At 42.8% G+C, this 27759-nt stretch overlaps 2 protein-coding genes across 9 annotated transcripts in view; one reads left to right on the top strand and one right to left on the bottom strand.

Annotated features, from left to right (window-relative positions):
- The window catches only part of kif26ba (kinesin family member 26Ba), an 88497-nt gene extending 69111 nt beyond the window's left edge, over window positions 1-19386 (bottom strand). Inside the window, exons 1-2 of one of the 3 annotated variants that reach the window (XM_030413910.1) lie at window positions 18346-19386; window positions 16609-17001 (exon numbers count right to left, since the gene is read on the bottom strand). In XM_030413910.1, coding sequence (XP_030269770.1) covers window positions 16609-17001; window positions 18346-18405 — 453 coding nt within the window. In that variant the 5' untranslated portion in view covers window positions 18406-19386. The remainder of the gene's footprint in view (window positions 1-16608; window positions 17002-18345) is intronic. The other 2 variants (XM_030413911.1, XM_030413909.1) reach the window with 2 other exon arrangements.
- Window positions 17868-27748, top strand: LOC115580065 (PWWP domain-containing DNA repair factor 3A). Of its 6 annotated transcripts, none has more exons than XM_030413915.1 (14): window positions 17868-18202; window positions 22598-22636; window positions 23408-23569; window positions 23670-24020; window positions 24170-24310; window positions 24419-24489; window positions 24875-24951; window positions 25160-25220; window positions 25312-25387; window positions 25525-25575; window positions 25696-25937; window positions 26634-26855; window positions 26953-27041; window positions 27418-27748. In XM_030413915.1, exons 3-14 carry the CDS (start codon window positions 23563-23565, stop codon window positions 27488-27490), a joined length of 1461 nt encoding a protein of 486 aa, XP_030269775.1. In that variant the 5' UTR covers window positions 17868-18202; window positions 22598-22636; window positions 23408-23562; the 3' UTR covers window positions 27491-27748. The 6 variants fall into 6 exon arrangements, with proteins under 6 accessions (XP_030269775.1, XP_030269776.1, XP_030269777.1 ...); XM_030413916.1 differs by having other exon boundaries at window positions 23411-23569; XM_030413914.1 differs by lacking the exon at window positions 17868-18202 and adding an exon at window positions 22146-22479.
- Window positions 27749-27759: the final 11 nt, after the last annotated feature.

A 27759-nucleotide genomic window follows, 5' to 3' on the forward strand; every position in this document is an offset into this window, starting at 1 on the left:
GCTAGCTAAGAGGCAGATTAGTGTTTTCATAGCACGCAGCAGAAATAACCCAAAGCAGAAACAGCTCTTCAGTAGCATGTTAGGGAGCATCTAGACCGAATTTTCTCTTTGTTTCTTTCTTTTTCCCCTCGGTGACGAATATTTCAAAGATCCCGGTAGATTTTCTTTCTCTCTGTCTCGCGCTCATTTATTACCTGCACACACACACATACAGCCCGCTCTCTCTCTGAAGTACTGTCTGTCTGCTTTAATCACCTTTTTAATTGGTCATTCTTTCATATGATCCACTAACGGGGGTAGGAGTTAGATGCGTTTGGACACAATGGTTGGGCACACACACACACACGCACATGCACACACACGCACACGCGCCTGCATCAAGTCACTTGTTCCCACATTTAGATGAACAGACACACTCTTATGTCTACACACATGTGCACACACACTCCCTTGTGATGTTGACACGCCATATTAATAACAAAGAAAAACGCATTAGAATGTTTGTGTTGCCATGGCAACGCAGAAATTAATTAGCGCACACACACACACACACACAGCTAGCTATAGGGGATGTAAATTACCTGCTGTATTCCATCTCGCTGGAGACTGTGTTTGTGTGCACATATCTGTGTGTGGATGTTTGAGCAGCATGTGTGCACTGTATAATGCTGTTTGTTTGTGTGTGTGTGTGTGTGTGTGTGTGTGTGTGTGTGTCAGTAATAATACAGGTGCAAGAGGTGATGTTTTGGTACCCACATGCACACCAATCTTCCTCCGGTGCTCAAGTGTCAAGACACGCACACAACCATGTGGTTTCACACCACCACCATCACTTGTCTCTGGATCAAGGGGACTGTCTCCACCACTTGCTGAGGGAAGTGCTTACTCTCAGATGCAGTGAGTGCAGAACAGCAGGGCTGGATCACCCGGAGGACGAGGCAGCGGCTTTGATGGTCTAAGCAGTCGTGTTAGCAACCTTTGAGTGTTACTTCTTTGAATGGCTGTGGGCAGGCGACTCTCACGAAGCAGGGTCAGTGCGAAGGTCTTTAAAGGAGGCCTTCAGGGAGTCTCTGAGCCACATCCTCAGACCACACTGGTGACGTAGTTTGGTCTGCAGCCTGCCAGAGGCCACATTCATGCAGCCGCTGTTTGGGATTGACGACTATAATTAATTGCCTGTCTGAACGTTGCCATGGATTATCTTGGGTCAAGTGCTCATCAGCCATTCTGCTCCCAAAGTTTTGTTTACCTCACTGCACACACATATTCAAAAATAGCATTGCTTGATCAGTGTGTATGTGTGTAGCGGAACGTTAAACCCGATGAAAGACAGTACGGAGAACTGGAAACAGATGCTACGGACGGATTAGATCAGCTACACAAGGTCTCTCTCTCTCTGTCATGCTCTAATGCAAACGAAACAAGTATTTGTGCATGTTTCATGTATTCTTCATGCACATTTAAGAAAGTGTGTCTGTGGAGCTGCGTGTGTGTATCTACTGTGTGGGCAATGCTGCCCTCCCATTAACAGCCTGAGCCACAAATCTTGCTCCAGCTTGTACAGTGTTAAAACTACAGACGAGCCCCTCTCTTCTACAACATAAATAAGCTGACTGGCTATAAGAGAGCCTGGTTTTTATAAGCTGGCCATCTACATCGATGCTCAGCTGTAAATGAAATAGTTGTTTAAATTAGTGCCTGTTTTTTTTTTTATATGGAAGTTACCTGCTGGCGCCTGTTTTTAAATAATCTGGCTACCCGTGGTGGTGCCTGACTGTAAATGAACTGCATATTAAGTCTGCAGCCTGTTTCTAAACGAGTGCACCATCTGCATCACAGCAACAATGCAAATGAAGAATTTGCTACCAAAGCTATATGGGAAAACAATCTAGTTGAGCGTGTTAGGTAGCTGCCAGTTAACTGGTTGTCCTGCGTCTGACAGACTTGACTTCATTGCTAGTAAATTGAAGTGGGGCAGTAGTGTATGTAAATGCCTGTTTTCACATGGGGTGCCTGCAGGAGGTGCCATGTTGCCATCCTCTCTATACTCTTTAAAGATACAGTTAAATGAATTTCCAGCTCAACATAAATGGGTCACTCATTTAATATGAGTCTTAATAGGGTCTGGACCTCTGTATATTCAGCGTGGTGCTCTACTGTAAAAGGGTTGTCCACTTGTGTCAATGTCATGTCAGCTTCTAATTATTTCCAGTGAGAAATTTCATCACCTAGCGTTGGTATTCTCCACACGCTGAACCGAATGATCCACACAGAGAGAAGAGTCGGTAGAGGCATGTCCAACACACTCAGCTACAGAGTTACTTTACAAGCTTTACTGACGACTGAAGTTACACACGCTCCACCTTGAAATCCTCCAATCAGAAACAAGCTACGGTAGTGTCACTCACTCTACACGTGGTTAGTTCGATTGCCACCTAGCTGACAAAGAAGGAGCCGCATTTGAAACTTCCACAGTAAGTTACCAACAAATCAGTTTGTTTTTAAAGTTAAACAAAAAATGACTTTTCTATCAGATGTACTGTTTTTGGATACTGGTCTGAGATAAAAATCCAAACAAGTTTTATGAGAATCACTAGAGAAATGTTTTGTAAGATAAAAACTGAATTGGCATTAACATGTGTCAAACATAGATAGAGTTTCAGGTATCAAAAATAGCTTTCTGGCTAACTTTGGCATATTTTCAGAAATACTTTTAATATGCACTGTCCCTGTCAAATACAGTGAAAAAAGAAAAATATTACTAATATGCAAATTGAATGTAAAATTTCATGAAAATTGCATGTTGAGTTAATGATAATTTGTTGCATGTTATAGTCAGTGGAAACATGAAAGTGTGGTAGAAATAGAAGTAGAAGTAGAGGTGTAAATTGCATAAAGTGCAACAACGGTGCCTGGTCTCCTCTACAGGGCGTTTCAATGCAGGAAGCACAGTACACACAGAAAGCCTGCTGCCTATAGCTCCAAGCTTTCCTTTGTGTCATATCTGGACATGTTTGTACACTGAGCAAAGTATAATTCAGTGCCTTACTCTTTCATAACTCCTTTTCCCCTTTTCTTGTCCTCCACCTACTTCTTATCCATCATCCCTCAAGACCTCCATCCTTTTCCTTCTCCTCTACATCCCTCACCCTCCCTCTCTCCTTTCCTCTCTCCCTACTCTCTCTTTCCCCCTCTCTCTCTCTGACAGTGATGAATTGCCTATTGGGTTGGGCAATCCATCTTGCCGTATCCCACACCTGAACTCACACTCTCTCACTACACCCCTTCTCCCCTTTTTTCCTCCTCTTTTTTTTCCCCCACCCGCCCACGCTTCCCCCCAGTATCCTTCCATCCCAAGGTTAGTGAGGCTCACTTGGGAGGAACTGAGGGTAAAGATCTGCCTGACAACTCCAGTTTATACAGTATCTGCACACACACACACACACACACACACACACTAGGAAACAGGTGAACAGAACGGTCTCTGTACCCTGAGCAGAAACTCAAATATACAGGGGTCAGGGTTTTTCCTGGCTCAGAATAAGTCAAAATAGGAGAATGTAAACTGTAAACTATAACATAGTTTGACTTTGCAACCGCAGAACTTGTTTTAAATGAGAATATAAATTCAAACATGTGCCAGGTCTTGTGCATGAGTCTACATCTGCTAACTCTGCTTATAGGAGGCACCAGACTTCAACTTAAACATTCTTATCAATGTTCTATTGAATAAATAGATGTGGATTGCACATGTTAGCTACCATATAATCTCAACCTCCCAAGTGTCATTCCTGCCAGGAACATGTTACATGTCACACCTGTGTCTGTAGCCCAGCATTTATTGAGTGACTGGAAATGACAAAGATAATTTACGTCAAGAAAAGAATTCTGCAGCCATGCGTGTGGCTCTGTGAGGCTGTATTTAGCAGTGCTTCAAGCTAAATGCTAATTATAGCACGTTAACATGCTCATGTTAAGCAGCTACGGTGTTTGTCACTTTTGCCATCTTAGATTAGCGTGTTAGCATACCAACATGTGCTTATAACGACTAAACACAGCAATACGTAGAGGAATTTTCACATTTTCTACCGCCTCATATGTAACACAGTATGTGTGTTTTTCTTGCACTTCTCTCAGGCTGAGCTGTTCAGCCTCAGCTCAGACAATCAGTTCAGGATCTGTTTTATTTTCTTTGGGCACTGTGAGTGAATCTGGCATGAAAACACACTGTATAATTTGTTTGAACTAGTCTCACAGCTGTTTGTGATTTTGTTACTTACTTCCTCCTTAGAGATGAGCATCAGACACAAACAAACATACAGCCCCCCTGCCAGCTCGCCAACATGTGAATATGGGGGGATACCAGCACTTACTTTCTTTTTTAACTTGGTGTCATCCACAAAATGTTCACTGTTAAACCTGTATTCATATTTTAACTTGAAGACAATAAAAACAGACCATTCACGAAACAGTTTTTGACATAAAACATTATACTAAATAAACTAAACAGATATTTAAATAGGCAAAACACCTAAGACCAAAAAGTCCATGTTTGACCAGGACTTCAAGCCAATTTGTCAGGTTGTTCCCTCAGGCCTGCACAAAGAGGGTTTATGTGTTTTAACATAAACCTGAGACCTCCTCAGGGTGTGCTCCGATCCTCCGGCAAGCCTTTAAAAACCGAAACACTTTTTTAACGGTCTTATATCCATGAAAGTCAACTGAGCGTGCTTGCTCTTTTCCAGGCTTTTACAATCACACAGTAGCACTCATTCATACACAGGAGCTCTGTAAAGCAGCCACAGTGCTCCACTGTTGGCTCCTGAAAGGCAGCAGCCGAGGTTGATCAAGAGCCCAGTTGTTAATGAAGGAGGGGAAACTTATTCGTCCGAGTTTCCCAAGGATTCGATATGACAACAGTCTGGCCACAAGCTTGCATTACCCAAGGCTGGACTGGTCATAACTTCTGTTGCTCCGGAAGACATGATCGGTCTGATATTGCCTCTATGCTTTATCAGATATCCCACGGTAGATTCATTGAGGCGGAATAAAAGATCAGAGATATATGGCGATAAAGATTAAAGAGGGAGCACCCTGTTATAGTATGACTCCCTCGCTGACACTGCATGTAGCCCGGTGTACAGTCAATAGCAGATAACAGTAAACAACAACAACCATTTCAAACCCTCTAAATCGAGGCCCCGCCGGCTCCATCTGCTCAAGGTAATTGGAAAGTTTAACAGCTAGAGGCCATTCTCTGTGTCTGACTGAAGCACAGAGTGGGAACAAACAGCCAATTTAATTCTGTCTGTCTCTTTCGCACACACACACACACACACACACACACACACACACACACACACACACACACACACACACACACACACACACACACACACACACAATCTCTTTCCATCTATGCCTTGCCATCCTTGCGTTGCCTATGAATTACTGACTCTCCTTTTCTTTAAACCTTTATTTTTCGACTGGTTTCTTCCATTCTAGAGAGAAAGAGGATGATACTTATGTCTTCTAGTACAGGTAAAGGAATGGAAACAAAGAGAAATTGTTTAGAGTACATCAGTTGATTTTACTGATGTTGAATCTTGCAGAAAGTGCAACCAAAAGGAGGAACAGACTTGAAAGGCAAGGTTTTAAAAAAAAAAACACGTCTCATATTGAAGCCCCATAAAATAATAAAAGCCTTTTGTTTTACATACTGCAGTAAGCCTAATTGATCTACAACTACTGCAAGGAGCCGACTTGAAACTGCAGCTTAAATGTCAACCTTGTTCTCGTTTCACCTCCTGCCCTTTACAATGCTCTGACACAATGCACTCACTTAAAATACACACACACACACACACACACACACACACACACTCACAGTTCACTTCTCATCCTATCTTTGGTGTTAGCAGCCTCTTAACCTATATAGTTAAGCAAGGAATGTTCGCAAACACACATTCTGCAGCCTGGCAGTGCAGTGTATTTAGAACAGGAATGCCTTTACGGTACTTGTAAAACATGACAGACAACTGACTGACAGAGTCCTGCCTCTATTTTTGACCCTAAAAGGTAGGTCTGTTGGCAAAGTAAGCCCTCACACACACACAGACACAGTGTGCAAGCCCACAGCCCCTTTGTGAGGGAAACTACATCATCTCTTCCAACACGTACAGTCATCTTTCCTTCTACTTCTTTCTCCATCGCTCTCCTATTCTCTGCTCTCCATTGTCTCTCCTCAGCTTCTAGCACTGTAGACATGAGGGATACGGGGTTTACTGCACTGACAACAGCTGTGCTCTAAAATTAGATCCACCATCCATTTAAAAAAAACAACAACCTTTGAACCTTGTTTACAGAATCACATTATTCCTCCGGATATGATGAAAGAACTACTGGTCAGGCAACATTAAACCTCAGTAGTTGAGGTGACTAGTATTTTGGGATGAAATGTTTGTGACTCTCTTGCATATTTCAAATTCTGTTTAAAATAGGAACTTTAAGCTAAGGACCATTAGGGTAACTTTAGTTTGATAATATTTGTCAGGCCCTGAAACACCGGTGTGTCCTCCCAACTGGCTATGAAGGCACAACATCAGATATTAGTGAGCTCATACTCATACTTAAACCTGCAAACCAACAGAGACACGTCACTGCAAAAAGGCGGCAGGAGGCTGTATGTGTGTGTATGTGTGTGTGTGTACGTGTATGTGCACGTGTGTTTGACAGAAAACAAATTGATCCCACTCCCTCCAGACGCCGCTTCAAGCTCCTCTAGTTTCATCTGCATCGAGCAGATGCATCGTGATGACTTCATCCATTCTTTTATATTCCTCCCCACACTGCTGCACATCCGACAACACCAACATCCAGACCTGCATGAACAAACCTCACAGAACCACCTGACTGTTGATGTTGAAGCAGCTGTTCACTGGACGATTCAAGCTGACAGAGTGTATCTTTTATAAAAAGGTAACGTCAGACCTATAGCTATCCAGTGTTTCTATTATTTAATGGATTTTTTTAACAGCTATGCCATTGTCTTATATTATTTTAGGATTAACCATTTGTCAAACAAATTATTGCACTTAAATGTACTATATGGAACTTTCGACTGTCTCATTTCAATCCTGATGCCTCACTTTGACCTATACGACCATCAGTGAGAGGTTGGCTATTTCAGTATAATTATTATAGTTATTCTTAATGCCTGTCTCCAGGTCATAATCCCACTTATCAGGGTTAGATAAGTCATAAAATTAAAACAATTTTTAATGACAAAGTACTGAGGATGAATTGAGGACTCTCTAACTCTCTGAGAAAGAAGCTGCTCTGTACAAAAATAAAGTTCACTTTGTTTCATCTACATCATCATTCGTCCACGGAGGTCACCAGAATCATCATCATTGAGGTTCCTTGCAGTAGCCTTGAGTAAAAAACATGTATGCAAGTCAGATTTCCCCTTATTTTGTGCGCTTTCAATGTAACCATAAGATCCTTACCCCAAAATGGTCACTTAAGCTTTATTGATTGAACAACATGCAGGGCAGGGGGGCCCAGGAACAGGATGAAAAACCACTGTCCTTAAAGCAACCAAAATTTCCTTTATTTGAAAGTTGAAAACTTAAATTAGTTTTCACAAAGTTAAAGTAAAGAGGTGCACACAGAGACTCCCACACACACACACACACACACACACACCGTCCCCGTCACTCACACCTCAGCCTGTCTTGAGATTTTCCTAGTGTGAGATGCTGAAGATAGACGTGTTATATCGGACCGCGTGATAGTCTGTGAGGCGCGAGTGTGAGGTGTGTTTGCGTGTGCCTGCTCCTATGTGATATATCAGCGCATGACAGCAGCTTGGCTAATGTTCAAAGTGTGGTTCGCAGGTCTTCAAATAAACCGTCCTGCCAGACTCGCTGTGTCACAGAGTGCTGGAGCTGCCACCTGCGCTTACTGGAACACTGGCGCATTTTCACTGCTCATCTCGGCTCTGGATGATGTAATTGAGAAACTTTTAAAAGTCTGAGTAAAAAGCACAGAAGGGGAAAGCGATGTCTGAACAGACAGCCAACTTAGCATTACTGACAGATGGATGGATGTGCACTTACACAACTTAAAAATAAAAAGCAATATTCTATATATTGCACGTATGATTTGAAAATTGGAATCACAGCAAATATGAACATAATAAGTATGAAACTCTGGACAGGAGGAGACAGACAGACAGACTGTGTTGTGTTCTCCAATTATTTCTGTATTGTGTAAGTGATGGAGAGGCTGTTGCCATGGCAGCTACAGACCCCATGGCAGCAGGTGCTGTTGCCACCTTCACCACCATCCAGCAGCGTGTGCGCGTTTGTGTGTGTGTGTGTGTGCACTTGTGTGTGGCTCGCATACACACATACCAGTATGTATGTGTAATAAAAAAATGTTGTGTGTCTGTTTGTGATCACTCATGCATGTAATTCGCCTGTTATTGCAAGGTGTATGTGAGCGGCACGTATGCTTGCATGTAGAGGGGCAACAAATGTAAAACAGGCTCTTCTGTGTCACTGTGGACTTCAACTGTTTAAATGAAGTGAATGTATATATTGTTTTTTTGCCTTTATCCGACAGATGACAGTAAAGAAAGTAGGGTTGCACTGCTATAATCTAATGTTGTATGAAAAATGACAGTTATCATACAATTTACATTTGCCAATGAATAATGTCTATTTGCCTATAATCACCTATATTCATGTTATTTAAAAAAAAATAATAAGATTTTCAAGTCTATATAAACTTCCATGTCTGTCAGGACATAGAATTTTGGGAATCTATGATATTGTGTTTGTTTAACTTTCATTTCTCAATTACAAGGGGTATTGTAATTAACAATAATAATAATAATAATAATAATAATAAGGTGAACTCGTGATATTTTCTGACATCTCATATCTGTTTAACACTAACAGACCGAGACCCGGCTTCCCCATCTTATGTACGTTATGACCTTAATTCACCACAGAATCAATTAAATGGGAGAAAAACAAAGAAAACAAAGCCATCCAAAACATTTCAAATCATTCACTGCACTAATGCCAAGTGACAAAAACAAACAGGCTTTGGTACAAAGTCCCTTTAATTTCTTTTAAAACCAGCCAGTGAGCAGAGACTGTAGTCCTAGAGTCAAAATACAGCAAAATGGCGATGGCACCCACTCTGCAAACACTTGGTGCTTCGCATATCCATCAACTGGATTTAATAATGTGTGTTTTGTGCTAAATTTTTCTAATTAATGCGCATTGGCAAACTCAGATTCTTCGTCTGCTGTCTTCTGGAACTGACGAAGCTGTTTGAAGCGTCTCTGGCTCTTTATAGACAGGCAGGTTTCACACTCAGAGCGTTGACTGTGGCAGCGTACTGGGTGTGGTAGTTAGACTAATTAAGTGTGTCCGCTCTGGGTCAATGACTGTAATGACACTGATAGCACTATTAGGGAAAACGGTCTTCCTTCTTTTCTCTAACTACTAATTTTTCCCCCTCTACTCCTCCTTCTACTCCTCTAATTTTAAATCTTGGTTTCTTTCATTTTCCTTCCTTTCCCCAGAGCCTTATTTATAAAAAGAGAGTGTGTGTGTGACAGAGAAATAAACACTCCGAGCTTGTGTTGTGAGAGTGAGATGCAGACAATCAGTGAGAGGAAAGAGAGTTGGAAAGAAAAACCGGGTGTGAGAGTAAGAAAACAGCAGGAGATGATGTGTAGATACTGGCCATGAGTCCATCTAACTGGTACCGGGGTTTGACACATTTCGTCACCATAACTGTTTCTGTTCTTCAAGGTATACTTAACACAAAGTGCTTGGAAAAACTCTGCAGGGATTTCAGTCGATGCTAATTTGTTCCTGCAGTATTTCAAGCAGCACATTCATGTTGGTTCCACCTCTTCCCAAAGGGACTCTACTGGTTGAGATCTTTCAACTGTGTAGATGACAGAGGAAGATGAAGGAGGGGAAGTCCTTGTTATGTTTATCGTAAGCCACCGTGTGTTCCATGCCATTGTGCATCACTCACTGTATCTGTTTGGAGAAGGCTCAGGCAACAGTCCTAACAAGATGCACATGGTCCTTTTTTTCAGCCTGCAAACATACATGCCAACCCCCCTCGATTTTCCCGGGAGACTCCTGTTTTTCATTGCCCCTTAACAGTTTCCTCCCGCGGCCACAACTTTACTGTATTTCTCCTGATTTATGATTTGTTTCTGGCGCTGTACAGCGTGTAGCCTGCTGTACTGTTGCGCCTCGTCCCCCTCAGTCAGTAAGAGACACACTGAGAGAGTGGAGAGGAGAAAGAATATTTCAACACATTTCAGACGCCCCGGAGAGAAGAATTCCCATCACCTAAAGAAAGTTTTAAAGAGAAGGGGCTCTAAAATCTGCCACATTTTATTTTTCTGTCAATCATAACCGAGAAGCTGTCAAACACGGGGAAGTGGTGTGCACAGACTCTGTAAGGGGGCAGGGGCGAAAAATGTATGAATGAATGAATGAATGAATGAATGAAAAGTGATTTATGTTTTTTAGAATGAATTGTTTTGCACGGTTTCCTGAGAATTAAAAGAAGAAAGAAATTATTACTTTAATATTTTGTCCTGCTTTGGTTTTTAAATTTTTTAATTTTTGAGGTCTCAACGTCGAGAAGTATGACTGCAAGTGTTCGTAAGTAAAAATGAACACTGTGATTGCAATATGAGTCACGATTTGGGTGGTAATTTCACGAATATTAAAGTTAACTGCATGCTGGCTTTGAAGGCTTATGAACAGAAATGTGTTGCTATTTCATCGTTTACTATATCTTTTACCATAAATCCTTACATTTTATGAGAGGGTACAGTAAGTAAGACTTGTTCTTGAGATGTTGTGTGTGTCTGTCTGTCTGTCTCTCTGTGTGTGTGTGTGTGTGTGTGTGTGTGTGTGTGTGTGTGCGTGTGTGTGTGTGTGTGTGTGTGCTCAGGGGGGTTGGGACAACTTGACATAAGCCTGGTGAGAAGCTCTTCAATTCAGCCTGCATCAGCATCCCTGCCTCCCCTCACACACACTCATCCATCCATCCAGTCCGTCTTGCTCTTATTGATGAAGCCACCTCTTTATATGGTAATGTCTTTCACACCTGAGAGGCATCAGGAGGGCATGATCGTTCTCTCTCTCTCTCTTTAAACACACACATGCACACACACACACATGCACACACTACCACACTACTGTAGCTATATATATTCTCTCTTACCTGTCGCCAAAAAGCAGACACACGCACGCTAAGGCGCCCTATTATTCTCATGAGCTCTGTATATTTTCACCCTCTCTGTGCCTCTCACCAACACGCACACAGCTATGAGCAGCCCATTACCGCTGATGGAGATATGTATGCGGCTCACATCTGTCACATGTCGCTGCCGTGGCAACACCAGCTGCCGCGGTTACCGCAGGCCTGCTTCTGGAGTATTATGGGATTTGGTTATTACAGGATAGCTAGCTACCTGTGTGCAGAGACACGTCCCTTTGGGGGCAGACCGCGGAGCAATAATACACCACCATTTGATCTGATAAGTAGACTAATTACAGACAAATGACTGGCTTTGGGTGAAAATTACCTCATAACGGGGATTAGTTAAATTGATTATATCCACAACAGTGTTTTGGTGAGCTGGAAAGGCATCTGACACAGAAGATAGATCATAAACCTCAGTCTCTAGTTTACCTGACGTCATGAAGATGTTTCTGATCATGTTGGGTATCGAAAGAATACCAGGATATCAGAATCAATACTTTTAAGACAGTGTGAGGGTGTTTTGCACACAGTATTCAAAATCTTATTCATTATTTCCCAAAACCATCATTCAACACTTCATATTATTAAAGTAGACATATCTGCTCAGTTTAGGTTCTTAATTTCATTTTGGGTTACTACTAGAAATAGGTTTACATACATACAAAAACAGTTTTCTCTTAGAGGCCAGTAAGGCAGCACTGTATTCTCCCTCTGTTTGAGACACTCTCTTATAGTTCCTGTCCCTTTAAGGCCCTCCTCTCACATACCCAGTCTCCTCTGACTGGTCAGCTCACACACGCCTTACCCAGCTGTGCTAAGTAGTCGCTAGACATAGGAGTTTCAGGAGCAGTGCTGTCTGTGGGAGAGAGGAGCTTCTCTTGGTGTGGCCTTTTTAACTTTCAAGATCTTTTATATGGAACACATATAAAACACTGAAGGACAGGAAAAATGAAAAAGCATAATAGGTCATAATAGTCTCCTTTGAGTAATTTGCTGTTTCTTAAGAATTCTGTTAAATTCAGTAGAACAAAAGTCTCCAGACATCACTCACAAACTCCATACTGGAAGGTTAATGTACTCCCTATTCAAAACTTCACTTATGATCTATCCAAACTTGGACTACGGTTTTATGATTCTCCTGTCACTGCACTCTATCTCAGCCTTTGTAATGTGCATTAAAGTCCAAAATTAATGAACTGGACAGCTGTTGGCAGCTGTTTAATCTACAGCCAAATATGAATGAAGTGCATGTATAAATATATATATAATCTCCAATCCAGCATGACCAAAGTTACAACAACAAAAAAGTCCAGATGAAAGCAATCTCAATAAATCTGAAGTTGCAAGTAAGAGGTCCTCAGGGAGTGAATATATTCACAAACATGTCCTTTTATGGTTTCATTTATACGTCTGTAGTGGGACTGTATACGTTTCACTTTATAAACATACATGGTTTTGACTTTCAGCTGATATGAAACAGACACTTTGCTGGTGATTTAAACACACACACACACACACACACACACACAGTGACCCACTTTCCTGAGCTGAACTGGACCAACCAAAAGCAGATCACCCTGCATCCATGTATGATTTGGGTGTGGATATAAGGGATGCACACGCATACACAGACAGACACATGGTTACACACACCAGTGGAGCGGGGACAGAGGCCTTAAGTGACTACAGCTGTGGAGCCAGATGTGCTTTTGAGTCCTGTGGTTACAAGTGCGTGTGCACTTTGCGCACGCATGTGCACGCCTAAACCTGAAAACCTACTCTGCCTGTTGTAATCCCTCAACAGAACACTCTTTTGGAATATACACACACACACACACACTCATACTGCCTCGGGGCGGAATGACCTCCTGCCTCTCTCTCTCTCTCTCTGTCTCTCTCTCTCTCTCTCTCTCTCTCTCTGTCTCTCTGTCCTTTAGTCTCCAGCTGACTGAGTAACAGCAGCAATAAAGCTGAATGAACAATGTGACCCCGTTGAAATGGATCGCAGTTTAATTTGAGGATAGCATTAAAGTCACATCAGGAAAGAAACATAGGTCCATTTTAGTTTATCTGTCATGCCTCCTTAGAGCCACTAGGGAGCAGGCTAATCTTAAATTTGATAAATTTGATTTGTTGAAAGACTGACTGAAGTAGGACAGACCATTTCATAGACAGCAAATAAACACCTCACAGAAAAACACTTAGTTTGCTGTAACTAATAGTTTCTTATCCAACAGACAAGTGGATCAGCACACACACACACACACACACACACACACACACACACAGCAGAGAGACTAATTCTAACATGGACACGTGTGTCTGTGTGTGTCTTCCTTTACTCGCAAAGCGAAAAAAAAACTGCATCATAAACATGCTAAATGGCCTACAAGCACATGAACACACACACACACACACACACACACACTGAACTGCAGACACTGAAACAGCAAAAAATTAGACAGTGAGACCGGTGAAGGTCATCATTTGCATAGTATTAGCAGCCCTGTGTGAGAATGCATGTGTGTGTGTGTGTGTGTGTGTGTGTGTGTGTGTGTTTGTGTGTGCATGCACATGTTGCTGGCATGGGTCAAGCACCAGCTATCATGTATTCATATCCAGAGACAAAGACAGGTCTACATAGTTCAGAGGTGTGTGTGTGTCTGTGTGTGTGTGTGTGTGTGTGTGTGTGTGTGTGTGTGTGTGTGTGTGTGTGTGTGTATGTGTGATGTATGTTTTTATTCTAGCTGTGAGGGGTCACATATGTCCCAGTGTCCTGTGGGAATAACATGGGGTGTCATGCTGACAGTGCAACAGGAAGGGACACACACACACACACACACACACACACACACACACACACATTCAGCTTAAGTGCTGCTCTGGCACATTTGGTGAAAGAGAAGGATTATTAGGTCACACTGCTTCACCAAGGACACGAGTTCAGCTTCGCCCCAACCCAAACCACCGACATACTGTAGGTCAGTCCACTCATGTAGGAATCCAAGTGATCCTGACTGGCTGGGGTTGTTAGTCCTTCATGAAAGTAAATGAGTTATACCATGAAGAAAGTGATGAGAGGTCTAAGTGACAGCTCCATTACTTCATTTTAATGTGATTCATTCATGCAAGAAACTCTGCAGTCTGGAGCCACCGACTGATCCGGAGTCAGTTAATCACAGGACTCACAGGCAAGGAAAGAGGAAAACTTCATCTCGGAACACATTTCAGAAACACATGTCTACGCTGACTGTGAAATCACTATGAGAGTACCCAGTGTGGTGCAGCAAACACACAGTCTGACTGATTTTTACACTTCCGCAGTCCATTTTCTCATTCATGCTTTGAGTTTGAATCTGCGGCTGCTAAGGGGAAAACTCACTTCACTTTTAGTGTTTTACATTTTCCACAAACACACACAGCGCCTACGCCAATTACTGCTCTGTAATACAGTAAGTCATGTGCCTGTGCTATTCTACCATGCAATAAAGTTAACCACAATGGGGAAGCTGTAATAAGCCTGAACTAAACCAAACCTCACAAATAACAATTTAATTAGTGGTCTGCCCACCGACAGTCCCCATTAACTCCCTCGGCTCCTAACCGTTTCCAACTGGCATGTTCTCGAGCTAATCAGAACCCACCGTCTCCACCTGCCTCTGCCTTACTGGCTGTACAGTAACTGCGGCCCAATCTCTGACTACCTCTCGCTGGATGCACTTTATTAGCCCCGCGGTGCATAATGCATGCTAATTTGTTACCAATTAACTCAGAGTCTGATGTGCGGCCCCGCTGTATTCATAACTAAAATCCAGTCAACTGCGGCAGGAGATCATTGAACCCAGAGGCAGCATGTTTTCAAATTTATGCAGAGTCAAAAGCCTGGCCGGGAGGGCTTTCACTGTGGTTTGTTTTCATTCCTTCTGTATGCATAACTGCTCCTTTTTCTTAATCTGACACAAGCGCAACACCACAACTGGCATGAAACCCACCAAACAGCAAATGTTCTGGTAGAGCAAAGCCATACGTTCCTTCCAGTTGATTAAATAATATTAGTTGCTTTTAACAAAGGTTTCTTTTGTAAATCATTATGTGTGAGCTATAAAACGTCAAAGCTCTTTTTTTCCTCATTCTTGTTATTTTGTGGTTGTGTTACCCATGTGGTGCGCAGGGTTGGGAGAGGAAGGAGGGGAAACTCTCAAGACTGGAGGGACAAATAAGAGCTCTTCTGTCAGGTTTCTGATGAATGTCATATCAAGCATAGATAAACAAGAGTATGTTTGTATATGTTCTGTGCTAGATGTATACAAACCAACATTTGACCAGGTACTCCACAGCCTCCGGTCCAAACCACTAGCTGCACGGCTAACTGAGCTATCTAGCGAACCACAGCTTCAGTAAGCAGCAGTAAGCAGTAATTCTGGTGATATGCTGCCCCCTACTTCTTTAGAGTGTAGTTTCGACAGGTAGACAATTCTTACATGTTGCACCTTTAAAATGACCAATGTCAAGTACCGTACACGTATGTAACAGCTGATGATTTGTTGTCATATTCAACCTAAAATTCACATTTGGGCACAATATAAAATGTACATACATGATGATGAATATGTAAAGTATATGATTTTATACTGTATCATAAATCAACCCGCAACACTCCGGGGCTCTCGATCTGCCTGTTGAGAATCACTGCGCTAATGGAATTAAAATGGATTATATGGATTACACCAAGAAAAAGAAATCACCTGTCAAAGAAAAAATTACAAAAAGGCAGCAATCTATACGGATTCATGTCTCCTCTAAGTGGTCAATGTCCATCAGTAATCCATCATGTCAATTCCCTCAAAAGGCGAAAAGCAAAAATCAACATGGTCTTGTCTGTGTTATCTATCATCTTGTTTTTCTCACCACTCTGTCAGGAATTGATTAACAACTTCAGATATGATAATTATCATAAATCCCAAAGGCTGTTTGCTCTCCGCTTGTTTTCAACAGCTGGTCGAACGAGGGGCTGCACAAATTACTGCATCCTTATGATTTATGAGAACAATAACTCTAGCTGCACAGCAACACGGAAAGCAAGGGAATGATTGGAGGCCGAGTCTTTCATGAGCAACCGAGTTAATAAGTGTCACTGTCCAAATGCCACAGTTAATGAAGGAACAGGTTATTTTCGGAGGCTGTGCTACTGAGCATTACCAGCTCGCCACTGGGTGACAGGTTCCTCAAAAACATGCATGCAGTATGATCCACACACCCATTCATACAAGCAGAAGGTGTAGTTTTTACCTTGCTGGAGTAAGGTCCAGGGATGAGCAGTTTCAGTGCTTGTCTTTTCAGCTCTGTCAGCCGAGCGTTGCAGTTCTCACACCAGATCCCTCTTTCGCTACCAGGGGAACTTCCGCTGCCAGAGGCCGGTGATCCTGTCCCAAAACCTGGGGAGCCACCGAGAGAACCGGGAGACTCTGTCCCAATCCCCGGAGAGATGGTCCCGGGGGATCCAGAGAAGGAGCCTGGAGAGGAGATTCCTGAGCCCGGGGACGGGGTGCCTGTGGAGCTCGGCATGGAGCCGGCTCCCTCTGGGGCCGGGCGCGTGCTGGAGCGGGAGGTTTCCTCGTAGGCCTTTCGGTACCATGTGTCCGGGAAGAAGGAGGCAGATTTAGTCGGGGAAGTGTCGGGCACCTGTGGAAGATGAAAAACAGCTTGATTAATGGGCTGTCTTGGCTGCAGACATTTTGAGATGTCATGACAGGAGAAACACATGTCTGAATATTAATATTAATTAACGATGACTGGATTCCACACAGGCTTTGCAGGTCCAGGCCCCTGCTACTGTGCACGCTGCCTCACTGGTGGCTTAAAGGGAAGCATACGTGGAACGGATCCAACATTGTTATTAAAACAGTTACTCCTAATTACAGCTGCGCTTTTCTGCTTTTACAAGTCCAGTGTGGAAGCCTTTACTGTGTGAATATGTGCAACAGCCCAGTCGTCCAAGTGCACACAACAGGTTGCACAGGTTGGGATGAGGCCAAAATAATGAGGAGAGGGTGAAGGCACTCGTCTCATATCATGTAAATGAAAGTCAATATATTAGCATCCACTGAGCCAGATTCAGCACGCTGGATATTAAGTTGAATTTATCAAATCAAATCGAATTTGTGGGTGTGATTAATATGTGTCTGAAATTCATGAGAGAGAATTAAGAATCAAGCCAACGGCTGACAAATGGTGAATATCCAGCTTTAGAAAGAAACTCGCAGGCTGAACATACAGTAGACGGTCGGTTAAAAATGCACATCAGGAAGCGGTGTTAAACATTGACCGTGACGGTGTTGCAACCCAAGTTGAGGCAGTCAAAATATCAGATGCTGCCATCATTACCATCTAAACAGGATTAGACAGGTTCCCTGTGGAGACCTGTGTTGTGTTCCTCCATTCAGACCGCCGCATGGGATGGGAACATCAAATGAGCCACAAGGAGTTGAAAATTAGATCTTTTGCGGCTGGGTGAATCCAGTCAGAGAGAGGAGGGACCCATTGATGTGGCGCTGCCGGCGTCGAGAGGCTGCTGCACTCCCTCACAAGGTCTATAATAAAGCAGCAGGGCTAGATAGGTGGGGATGCACAAGGTGGGTTTTTTAATAACGTGAGTTATAAATTAAGCCACATTAGGCTGTGGGAGGTGTGAGCCTGGCACCTGATTTCCTCGGTCAGTGATAATTAAGAGATGTGGGAGATCTATCAGTGAGAATGCAGACCGCTGTTGTGACACCAGGAGCGGTGATGTGTGAAATGTGATCTTCAAAAAGGCATCAATCAGCTGCATGGACACAAATCTAATGGAATGGGTTTTCATGAGTTTCGCTGCCTGAAAGAAAAGGTGAGAAAACTACAGCTTCTTGTGAAAATGGGTGTGTGAGATGAAGTGCATGCAGGACTGAATGGGTGGCTAAGTTTTTTTTTTTTAAGGTACCAGAGGGGGGTTGTCCACCTCTCCTCGGCTACTAAGGATGAATCACCTACCCCATATTTTCTGCTCCGGCTGCTCACAGACCTCTCCTTGGTCCCCGACAGTGAAGTCATGTTGGGGGTGAGAGGAGGGGGGTGAGGACAGGACAGGAGAGGACAGGAGAGGAGAGGAAAAAGACCCTCTGCTGCTGCTTCACATTCAAAAAAAAAAGAGAGAGAGAGAGAGAGAGAGAGAGACCACCGGATCGATTTCAATTAACCACAACGCCCCTGCAGTTTTCTCTTCTCAATCTGGAGGCGACCTCTTCCAAACGCATGTGGAAACCGGTTACATCCCCATTCCATCACCAGGAGACACCCCCCAGCCCCCCGAAAGACAGAGGAAGGGGAAAAAAAAGAATAAAATAAATCCTAGATGTTTTTTGTTTTCTTTTTCCTCGTGGAGAAAACCCTCGAGCCACTTCTAAAAAGGCGGACTGATAAATCACACAGGTCGTGTGAGAAAGCAGCAGACCGCTCCCTGTCTGAAGCTCCCTGCTCAGCGGCGCTCCGGACTGGCATCGCACTCAGCCCTGCCTCTCTCTCCCATCAAGCTCTGCGTCTGAGGCTGCCCAGGTGAAACAAACCAAACAAACAAAAAAAAAAACAGCCTCCGGGGGCCAAAATCCCCTCCTCACGGGCCACAGACAGAGTCGCGACTCATTAGCTCGAGCGGGGATCTGGCGGGTGCCGAGTCCTCGCAGGTTAACCTGTGCTGCAAGTGCCACACTGTTTGCGCCCTCCTGTTGGACTTCCCGAGGCTCCGCACTCTGCCGAAGCCAGCAGCGGACTGGAGAGACTGCACAGAGGCGCACATCTGGGGGAGGGCGGGGCCAACCCTGCCCCTCACCGACCACAGGGCCAATACACATTCAGAGGTTCCAGCTGAGTGGCAGGTACACCGCTGCCTGGGGGAAGAGAGAGGAACCTGGACTTTTTAAATGATGGAGGCTCGCAGCATTCATTTAAGATGTTGTTAAGGTGACGAGGTTGTGTTTCTAACTCAACTGAATGTTATTCACGGTGATTTCTTTGTGAATTTATGAGGTTTTAGTGTTTCACTGTGAAGTCAAAAATAAACAAACACACAGGTTATTTTAGATTGATTCCACTCTATCTAGACATTTATAACAACATTGTTCTATTCACAGCTCACCACAAAATAATAATGAGGTAATAATAAGTGCTCCCCAATCAGAGTTTCATCACCGGCAGTGAGTAGAAACAGCAACTGGACATGAGATATTATATAGTAAATACATAATAAACAAATGAGATTTACAGAAAATATAAATGAACAGTAAACCGACCCGAATAACTAAAACACTGACTGGACTTTAGCTACCTGGAACATTATTCTCAAACTGTGGCGTTAGTACCACTGCTGGTACACAAGCTCCCTCTAGTGGCACGTAGAGGAACCAGAGATGCGTTATTTGAAAATGCCTTAAAAGCATAAAAATCACAGTCACTTTGCAGAAACAACAACAGTTTCCAGGTGAAATTTAAAAAAAGGGACGCTGGTTTCTGTAGTGGTGACAAGAGAAATCAGCAAACTTAGTCGTATCCGTAAGGTTCAAAGATATATACTTAAACATCTTAGTCCGAACCATCCGATGTCTCTGCTGTGCTGAATTGTTGTACTATACTGCTTTGCTAGCCTCCGTGATATCAGCACAGCAGCATGCATGCCCCGAGACCATCCTAGAGGGTTTTGGAATCCCCCCTGTCACAGAATAGGGGCCCTGAAAAACATATTGCCGCGGTCCACCAAAAAGCTAGAAACAGCCCTGGGATGGACAGATGGATGAAGATGAAGAAAAAAGCAGCAAGTTCCAGAGAGAAGCTTGGTTACGGCTGAGACAGGGACCTGACATGGGTGCTGACGAACAAAGCAACTGACCCGTGTCATGATGTCTCTTATCCTTGAACATCAAATATGTAGTCTTACTCTGACAAACACATTTTGGGGCCCCTGTGTAGGAAAAGGTAAAAGTAAATGTTTGTGAGTCTTGGAAAGGTGCAAAAACCAATCAATCAATCTGCATTAACTTTAATGCCTTCTTACAGGCTAATGGAGGAGTCACTTGAGTGTTTTCAGGAACCACTGTATTGTAACAGAGAGCAGTTTATGAGCGGTTAAACAGCGCCCTCTACTGTTGTCATAAAGTTATTACCTGAGCAATACAGACACCTGACAGCTGAGTATTTAAAGAGCATGTTGGATTGTGTTATATCATCAGCGGCACTTTAACAGTCAGCTACATTATATGGGCACTGAAGAGTATTGGATCGACCTCCTCAACACTTCCAAAGGGAGTGAATGAGGAGATTTCAGTGGGTTCTTCCTTGTGACATGAATATGTGACGGCCATGCTTCTTGTGGCTGGTGGGCTTCTTGTGTCATCTCCTATTATTTGTCACGGTTTTGAGCATTTATACCGCTACAAATATGTGCTATTTTGTTCTGAGATTTTGTTTGCGTGAGACCCTGTGTGATCCTGTGCACAGGATACATGATACAGGGATATACCTGTTGTGCAGCCTATAATTAGCACACCTGTGTAGTGTGACTGTGAATGTGCCAGACCACATGAAGCGCGTCGTGCCCGAAACATCCGTGTAGCAAGAACAAACATTATAACCGCTGATACATTCATGTCAACAATGCTTTAGTACAGCAGTTGTAAATAAGGCTTATAGCTGCTCATATTAAAAGACAATAATACATCTTAATTTACTGGCTTATAATATTCTAATGAATCTGTTTGTGACAATGAAATGAAATTAAAATATGAAATTTGGTGGAGTCAATTTAGAATGATGTCTGTCTTGAAGAGAAAGAGAGTAGCTGGGCTGTGTAGTCGGACAGAGTATAGTAGTTTTAACTCCACACTTCATTTGACAGTCTGGAAAATACATCTTTTAATATTTGTATGTTAAGTGTTGTGAAAAACGTGCATTGTATGACATTGAAAACACATAGAGGAATAAATCTTCATGTTGGCAGGTGAGAGGTGCAGTTCAAACAACATAGAATATATTAACTTCTTGATGTTTCTTGTTTGTTGGTTGGTTTATTTGCTGGTTTTAAGTCAACAGGGCTGGACTAAAGCTGTGCAGTGATATTCCCTATGGCAGACCTATGCGACTGGAGGCCCCAGGGTCAAATGCAGCCCATTAAAAACCTCATTCTGGCTATTTGATTGTTTAGTTGATAGGCTTATTAGCCCATTCATTAGTTACTTCTGTTGTTAGTCACAGCATATTTGCTGTTTAAGCTGAGGGAAATGAGAAGAGTCAAACTGACAACCTACTACTGAGTTTAAAAAAGGGGGGTTGTTTTTTAAATTATTCTTTTTTAACTTTGAAAACTAATAAACAAAGTCTGTAAACAATGTCTCAACACAATTAAATTCCAAGCTTGACAGGTCAGACATAGGACACAGGTCTCTACTATTTTTACTCCGTTTATAACGTGTTTACATCTGCACATTTTAGGTTCTTTTAAGTCTGTTTATCTATTTATATTACCTGTGGTTCTATTATTGCACATTCATAGGAACTGTTTATTTCTTCTTCTGATAATAATAATAATTCTTGTATAGTTGTATAGATTATTATTGTTTATAATATTGTTTGCACTGTGTATATACATTGTATATATCTTGCTTTCTATTTATGCCATTTACAGAGTGTTCTTCTTTTTCCTTCTTTTTTTTGTTGCGGACCCATTGCTGTGACAAAATAATTTCCAAGTCTGGGGTCAACAAAGTAATTCTAATCTATTATTCTATTCTATGATAACCACATTTTTGAGTTTGCGACTCCTTAGATTGTCTTCTTTCAATTGTTTGTCTCAGTTCACCTCAATTCAAGAGCTTTTTTTTTCTTGAGAGTATAAGGGAAAAAAATAAGGGAAAAAAAACAAAAACAAAACAGGCCCAATCCCTCAGTAAACTGAACAGGAAACATTTAAACAAATCTTCAAAAACTGAAAATTAAACAGAATTTGTGCTGTAATAGCGCCTGTCGTCCTCCGGTCAGCAGGGGGCGGTAGCGAGCCCACCTGTCGTTAAGGCAACCAGCCTTGAAGATCTGATCCGCGAGTTGCTGCCAATACAAAGTATAATCCCTGTTCTCAGGAAGGTGTGAGCGTCTTGTTGGTTCCTTGTATTTAATGCTTTATTGCACATTCGAGGTCTCGTTTCAGTCCTTGACAGGCAGTGAATGTGTGCATAACTTCGGTCTGTGCTGTCGTTTGTAGCTAACCCTCAAAACACACGGCTGAATTCAAGGTTTTAAGGTGAGTGGCTAACTGAGCTAACATTAGCGTGAGTTTTATATCAGGTCAAACTTCATCACTTCTCTCATTCATTGGAGGTGTGCATGTGCAAAACCCTCGGCGTTGCATTCAGTGTTTTAACGTGGGTTTACTCACCGGCAAGGCAGGCTGTGCAGAGGATTAGCTGTTGCTAAGTGCTGTCAAATAATGCTTGTAAACATGACGTTTGTAAACATGACGTTTGTTGTGCCATTTAACTGAGTGAACAACAGTCACTGCTGTCAGTACTTGGGGTTGTTTTCCGCCTTTCTTTGTTTTCTTGCATGCTTGTGTCATGTACCAGCCTGTTTGCTAGCAGTTCATTGAAGCTAGCCTCTGTCCAACCACCGTGTTCTCCGAGTAAACATTGTGATGTGTTCAAGTGCACTACTGACGTGTTTTTTGGTGATTTAGCCTGGTGTTTGCATACATGTGGCGTTACTTTCCTCGTCCTCTTTTGTTTTCTCAGTGTGAGGTCTGCACTGGCGTCAGTATGATGTGTTATCTCTGACACACAGCCTGTTGGAGAGTCATCTGCATAAAACCACACATGAGATAGTGAAGTAGTTGAGGGCAATTTCTTGTTTTGATGTATTTGGCATGCAAAACAATATATGTAATTAATTAATGAAGTGTGAGGATGGTCCGCTTGACTCTAAAGCAAAAGTACTTCCAGCTCGATAAGGCCCAGAGTTGGAGCTTCCTCGAACAGCATTTCCCTAACTGTCCCTTTCTCTCTCTACTGTCACACAGCAGTCAGGCCTCGTATCTATCTGATCCCTGGTCGCAGGGAGACTGAAGGACATCAGCCCTGATGAATGTCCCACCTTGTTACTTAGGCAGACCTCTGATCCGATGAACGTGAGGGAGGTTTTTCCAGAGAGAGGATTACACCAACTCATGCAAAAATGAAAGGTGATCCAGCATGCAATCTTGTCATTTCACTTTCTCAATGTTGTTGAGAGTCAGCTTAATCTGACAAGCAGTGGAAACATGATTGTTAATGATCTTGCAGGTGTACCTCGAAAAACAAGAACAAGCAGCGCTAAGAAGACACCGACAGAAAAAGTCACCTCAGACGCTGCCTCCTCTCAGGCCACGGAGGGATTAGATGATGTGTCAGCGTGTGATTTTGCCGTTGTCAGCCAGTCTGCTGAGAGTTCCTTACAAAGCACACCAAAACGGGGCAGACGACAAATGGGACACACACAAGAGGCCCCCCAGAGCTGCAGTAAAACCAATGGTCCACCAGTCAAGCGCCCACGTGGCAGGCCACGGAAGAACAAAACAGAAGACACTACTACTCAGACACTTAAACGCTCCAGACCTAGATTTGAATTGGAGAGGGCAGATGCAGCAGAGCAAGGTAGTGTGCTCAGTGTGGACTTGTATTTGCTGTGGTAGCTATTGTTGCTGCTTGTAGATCAGCTCATATTTCAAATAATGTAGGTGAGCAAAATTATCTGTTTTTAATTAACTGTTATTTCTGCACCCCACCCCCGACCTCCCCCAAAGATGTGTCTTTGCTGTCCTCAGATCTATCAATAGAGCTGAGTCACAATGAGGAACAGCTGCCGACTTTGTCCCCTGAGGAAGATGGCAAAAGTGATGCCGATGACGAGGAGCTACCAAGTTTCTTGATGCAGGTGGACAAAAGTAAGTGATTTCACAGAGAGTGAATGCAAACCCTCTCTAAGGACTAGATATGGACTGGATTGTGTGTACACACTGTTTTAATGTAAGTGGATTGTGATTGTCTTTCAGAGCCCCCGTCAATTACAGAAGGACAGTTTGTGTGGGTCAGATACAGAAATTATCCATTCTGGCCAGCATTGGTGAGTGCAAAAACCTTAGCAAATCATTGATTTCTCTTTTTTTTTTTTTTTTTAAAGGATATTTGGAGCAATATCTAAGATTTTTGCCTAGTTTCAGAATGTCAGCCGTGTTTTACATTTGAGATGATTGAAGTAGTAGAACACACTTAAACAAATCCTTATAATAAAAAAATAATTAATGAGCAAGTGTTTGAATCATCTGCTGCACATCCTAAATTGAGTATTCAGCTAAACATTCCAGCACTAAAAAAACATCTAGCTATACAACACAAACTTTATATAAGAGATAAATGACTTTGACAGGGGAAAATTTTAATCAGGCCTGCGGCTAAGAAACAAACCAAGAAGGTCTCATTTGTTCAAAATCTGTTATTTTACTCTGCAGGTGAAAAGTGTGAACCGCAAGCAGAAAAAAGCCAGCATCTTGTTCATCGACGACCCAAAGATTCACCAAAAGAAAGGGTAGGAAATGCTAGGTTTTGTTGGTGCATGCCTCTTCAAGTGTATATGACTGTGGTATAAGTTGAAGGGCCCCCAGGCCACAAAGTCTCAGCAGGATCACACATCTTACTGCTCAACTAGTGTGGCTCTAAAAGCCCTCTGTGTTCTGATGTGTGAAATGCTGGCAAATGTTCAGATCAACAGAAGTTGTATGTTTGTTTTCTTGAAGGTTTACTGTGGCTCTGAAAACCCTGAAGCCTTTTGACTGTGATGAAGCCAGTGAACTAGTGGTAAGAACTCCTCCTAAAGTTCATCAGATTTGTAGTAATGATGTTTTCCTGACACAATGGCAGACGTTTTGTCTCTCATACTTGCCATTAGTGTAAAGCCAAAGAAGAGTATGATGCTGCCATTGACTGGTCCTTGGACCTCATAGGAGACTACAGAATACGGATTGGTGAGAATTGTCTGTGTGAAGCTTATACAGACAAAAACAGATAAAGAACACTGTTAACTACATGTATTATATGTAAACAATATCTTCCTGATATCAGTGAATTATTATCAGTATTAATCCTGTTTTGTCTTTTGTAGCATGTGGCTCATTCTCTGGCTCTTTCATCGAGTACTTCGCCCATGACATGAGTAAGTTTCACTGCAAAACATTCATCATCATGGCACCACGAACGTTAGGCTGCTGCAGAAAGCCTGCAGCCCTACGTGATCCTGATGATACCCTTAATTGTTGGTCTTCAACTACTCCAGGCTATCCAGTGAGGAGAACGTACCCGCAGGCAGCCTCAGAGAGACTAACCATCGCCAGCGATGCTATGACGGAGGCGCCATGTGATGATCTTAAGGAGGACAGCTTTTGTGAACAGCAGGAGGAGGTCAGCAGGAGTTCAAAGAGGCTGCTGCCAGATCGGAGTCATGCCGCCCACAACCGCGCTAATGAGAAGCTGGTGCATTTCATCGTAAAGCAGCGCATGGTGGAAGAACACCTTCTGGTAGGACTAATGGAGCTACTGTATATCTTGGATTGATATTTCAGTGCTTTGCTTCATGTGGTTTGACAAGATAAACCAGTTCTACATATTGCTGGCAAAGGTTGTTGGAGAAACAGGCTTTAATGACTGTACTTAAAGGTGGATATGAAATTTAACTGCTCAAATTATACTTAAGCAATATTATGTAACCTTTTTCACAGCTTTAAAGTCAGTCTTTAGCTCGGGAAGAATCCCCGGCTCCCCCAGCTGCATGTCAAACAATCCTTGAGCAAGATACTGATGAGCAGTTGGCGCCTTGCATGGCAGCTTCTGCCATCACTGTATCAGTGTATGGGTGAATGTGACAAGTGTTGTAAAGCACTTTGAGCATTGAGCAACACTCTAGAAATGCAAGTCCATTGACTATTTTGATGGGACGGTGTCTTGTAATGGGGTGAATGATGTCTTTGTCTCAGCCATTTTCCCCCCATCAGGGTGTTGCACTGAAACTGGTATTGCTTTAATCGGTTTGGGCAATTGAACGATTCTCTACTCCTCTGTGACAGTAAACTTAATAACTTCAAGTTGTTGGCAAAACAAGACATTTGAGAATGTTATCTTGGGCTTGAAGAAACACTGGCTGACATTTTCCATAATAGGTGAGCACTTGTCCCTGGGCGAACAAACCCACACTTCTTATTACTACTCCCCTTACAGGCTGTGATTCGTGGGCAGGAGCAGTCCAGATGGCTCCGCTCCTTCCTGAGTGCCAATCGGAGACGGGTGGTGAACATATACCTGGAAGATGACCAGCAGTTGGACCAGGTCTACTGCTACCTGAACGAGCTCTATGCAACGGCCGTGGCCACCGCCACTTGCCTGTCGGAAGTGAAATCCATGGAGCGTGTCCCATTTGTCCTGGATGTGCTCCTTCCTGAGGTGAGCTAAGGCTCTCATCAGGGCTCACCTGTGTTGTTTTGCTCTTTTACAATATAAGTTTTGTTTTTATATATATGTTTTATGTCCTCCTGTGCAGGCCATCATCCACGCCATAGCTGGGGTGAACAATGTGTCTGTGAAAAAGGCAGAGGAAAGTTACATGAAGGGCCGCAGCATCAGTAACAGGTAAGATTTTGGTGCATTTACAGCTGAAATGGACAACTCAAACCTTCTTCCCCTGTCCAAAGCAAAAAAACGCAGGTATCTGAATTTTTATCTAGAAACCCTGATCTCAGAACTAAGACAAGGCAGAATAAAACACTGCTGTATAAATAAGCAGTTAGATTTTGTTACTTCCTGAACTAGCAGAATGTAGCTGGTCAGGCAGGCCCGACTAGCATAGTGACTTGACAACGTTGTCAGTTTTCTACAGCCATCACACTGTGTAATCGGTCATCTTCACAATGAGAACTTCAATCCAAAACGTTGTCTATTGCCAGTTTATACATCAAGACACTAAATACTGAATATGACAAGTGACTGTTATGCTTTTCTATTTCAGAGAGCGGCAGGAGTTTGATCAGATGATCGAGCGGCAAATGAGTCAGAAGAACGCGGCACTTTCAGTAGTCTGACCCCATCAGTCATGACAAGTATTGTAAAAACAGAACCTATTTTTGTATTGACCGCTGATTTGATTTTTTCTAAATGTTGTCGTTTTGTTTGTTTTTTTCAAGATAATGTTGCAGCATGTGTGCCTTACATAAAAGAACATGAAACATTGTACATACTGGACTCACAAAAGCTGGTTTCAAAACATTGATAATGTTAACAAAAGCTTGACAATCTCATTTAACTGCATTTTTGCTGCAAAATAAAATAACTGTTCTCAATTCCTGCTTGT

The sequence above is a fragment of the Sparus aurata genome, chromosome 4, assembly GCF_900880675.1.
Source record: "Sparus aurata chromosome 4, fSpaAur1.1, whole genome shotgun sequence".
In the NCBI taxonomy this organism is placed as follows: Eukaryota; Metazoa; Chordata; class Actinopteri; order Spariformes; family Sparidae; genus Sparus; species Sparus aurata.

What these genes read in the sequence shown, in the direction of transcription:
- LOC115580065 (XM_030413915.1), top strand. An exon ending in CTTGATGCAGGTGGACAAAA is followed by an intron (nt 24,311 to 24,418) that starts GTAAGTGATTTC and finishes ATTGTCTTTCAG; the next exon opens with AGCCCCCGTCAATTACAGAA. An exon ending in TGGTGGAAGAACACCTTCTG is followed by an intron (nt 25,938 to 26,633) that starts GTAGGACTAATG and finishes CTCCCCTTACAG; the next exon opens with GCTGTGATTCGTGGGCAGGA.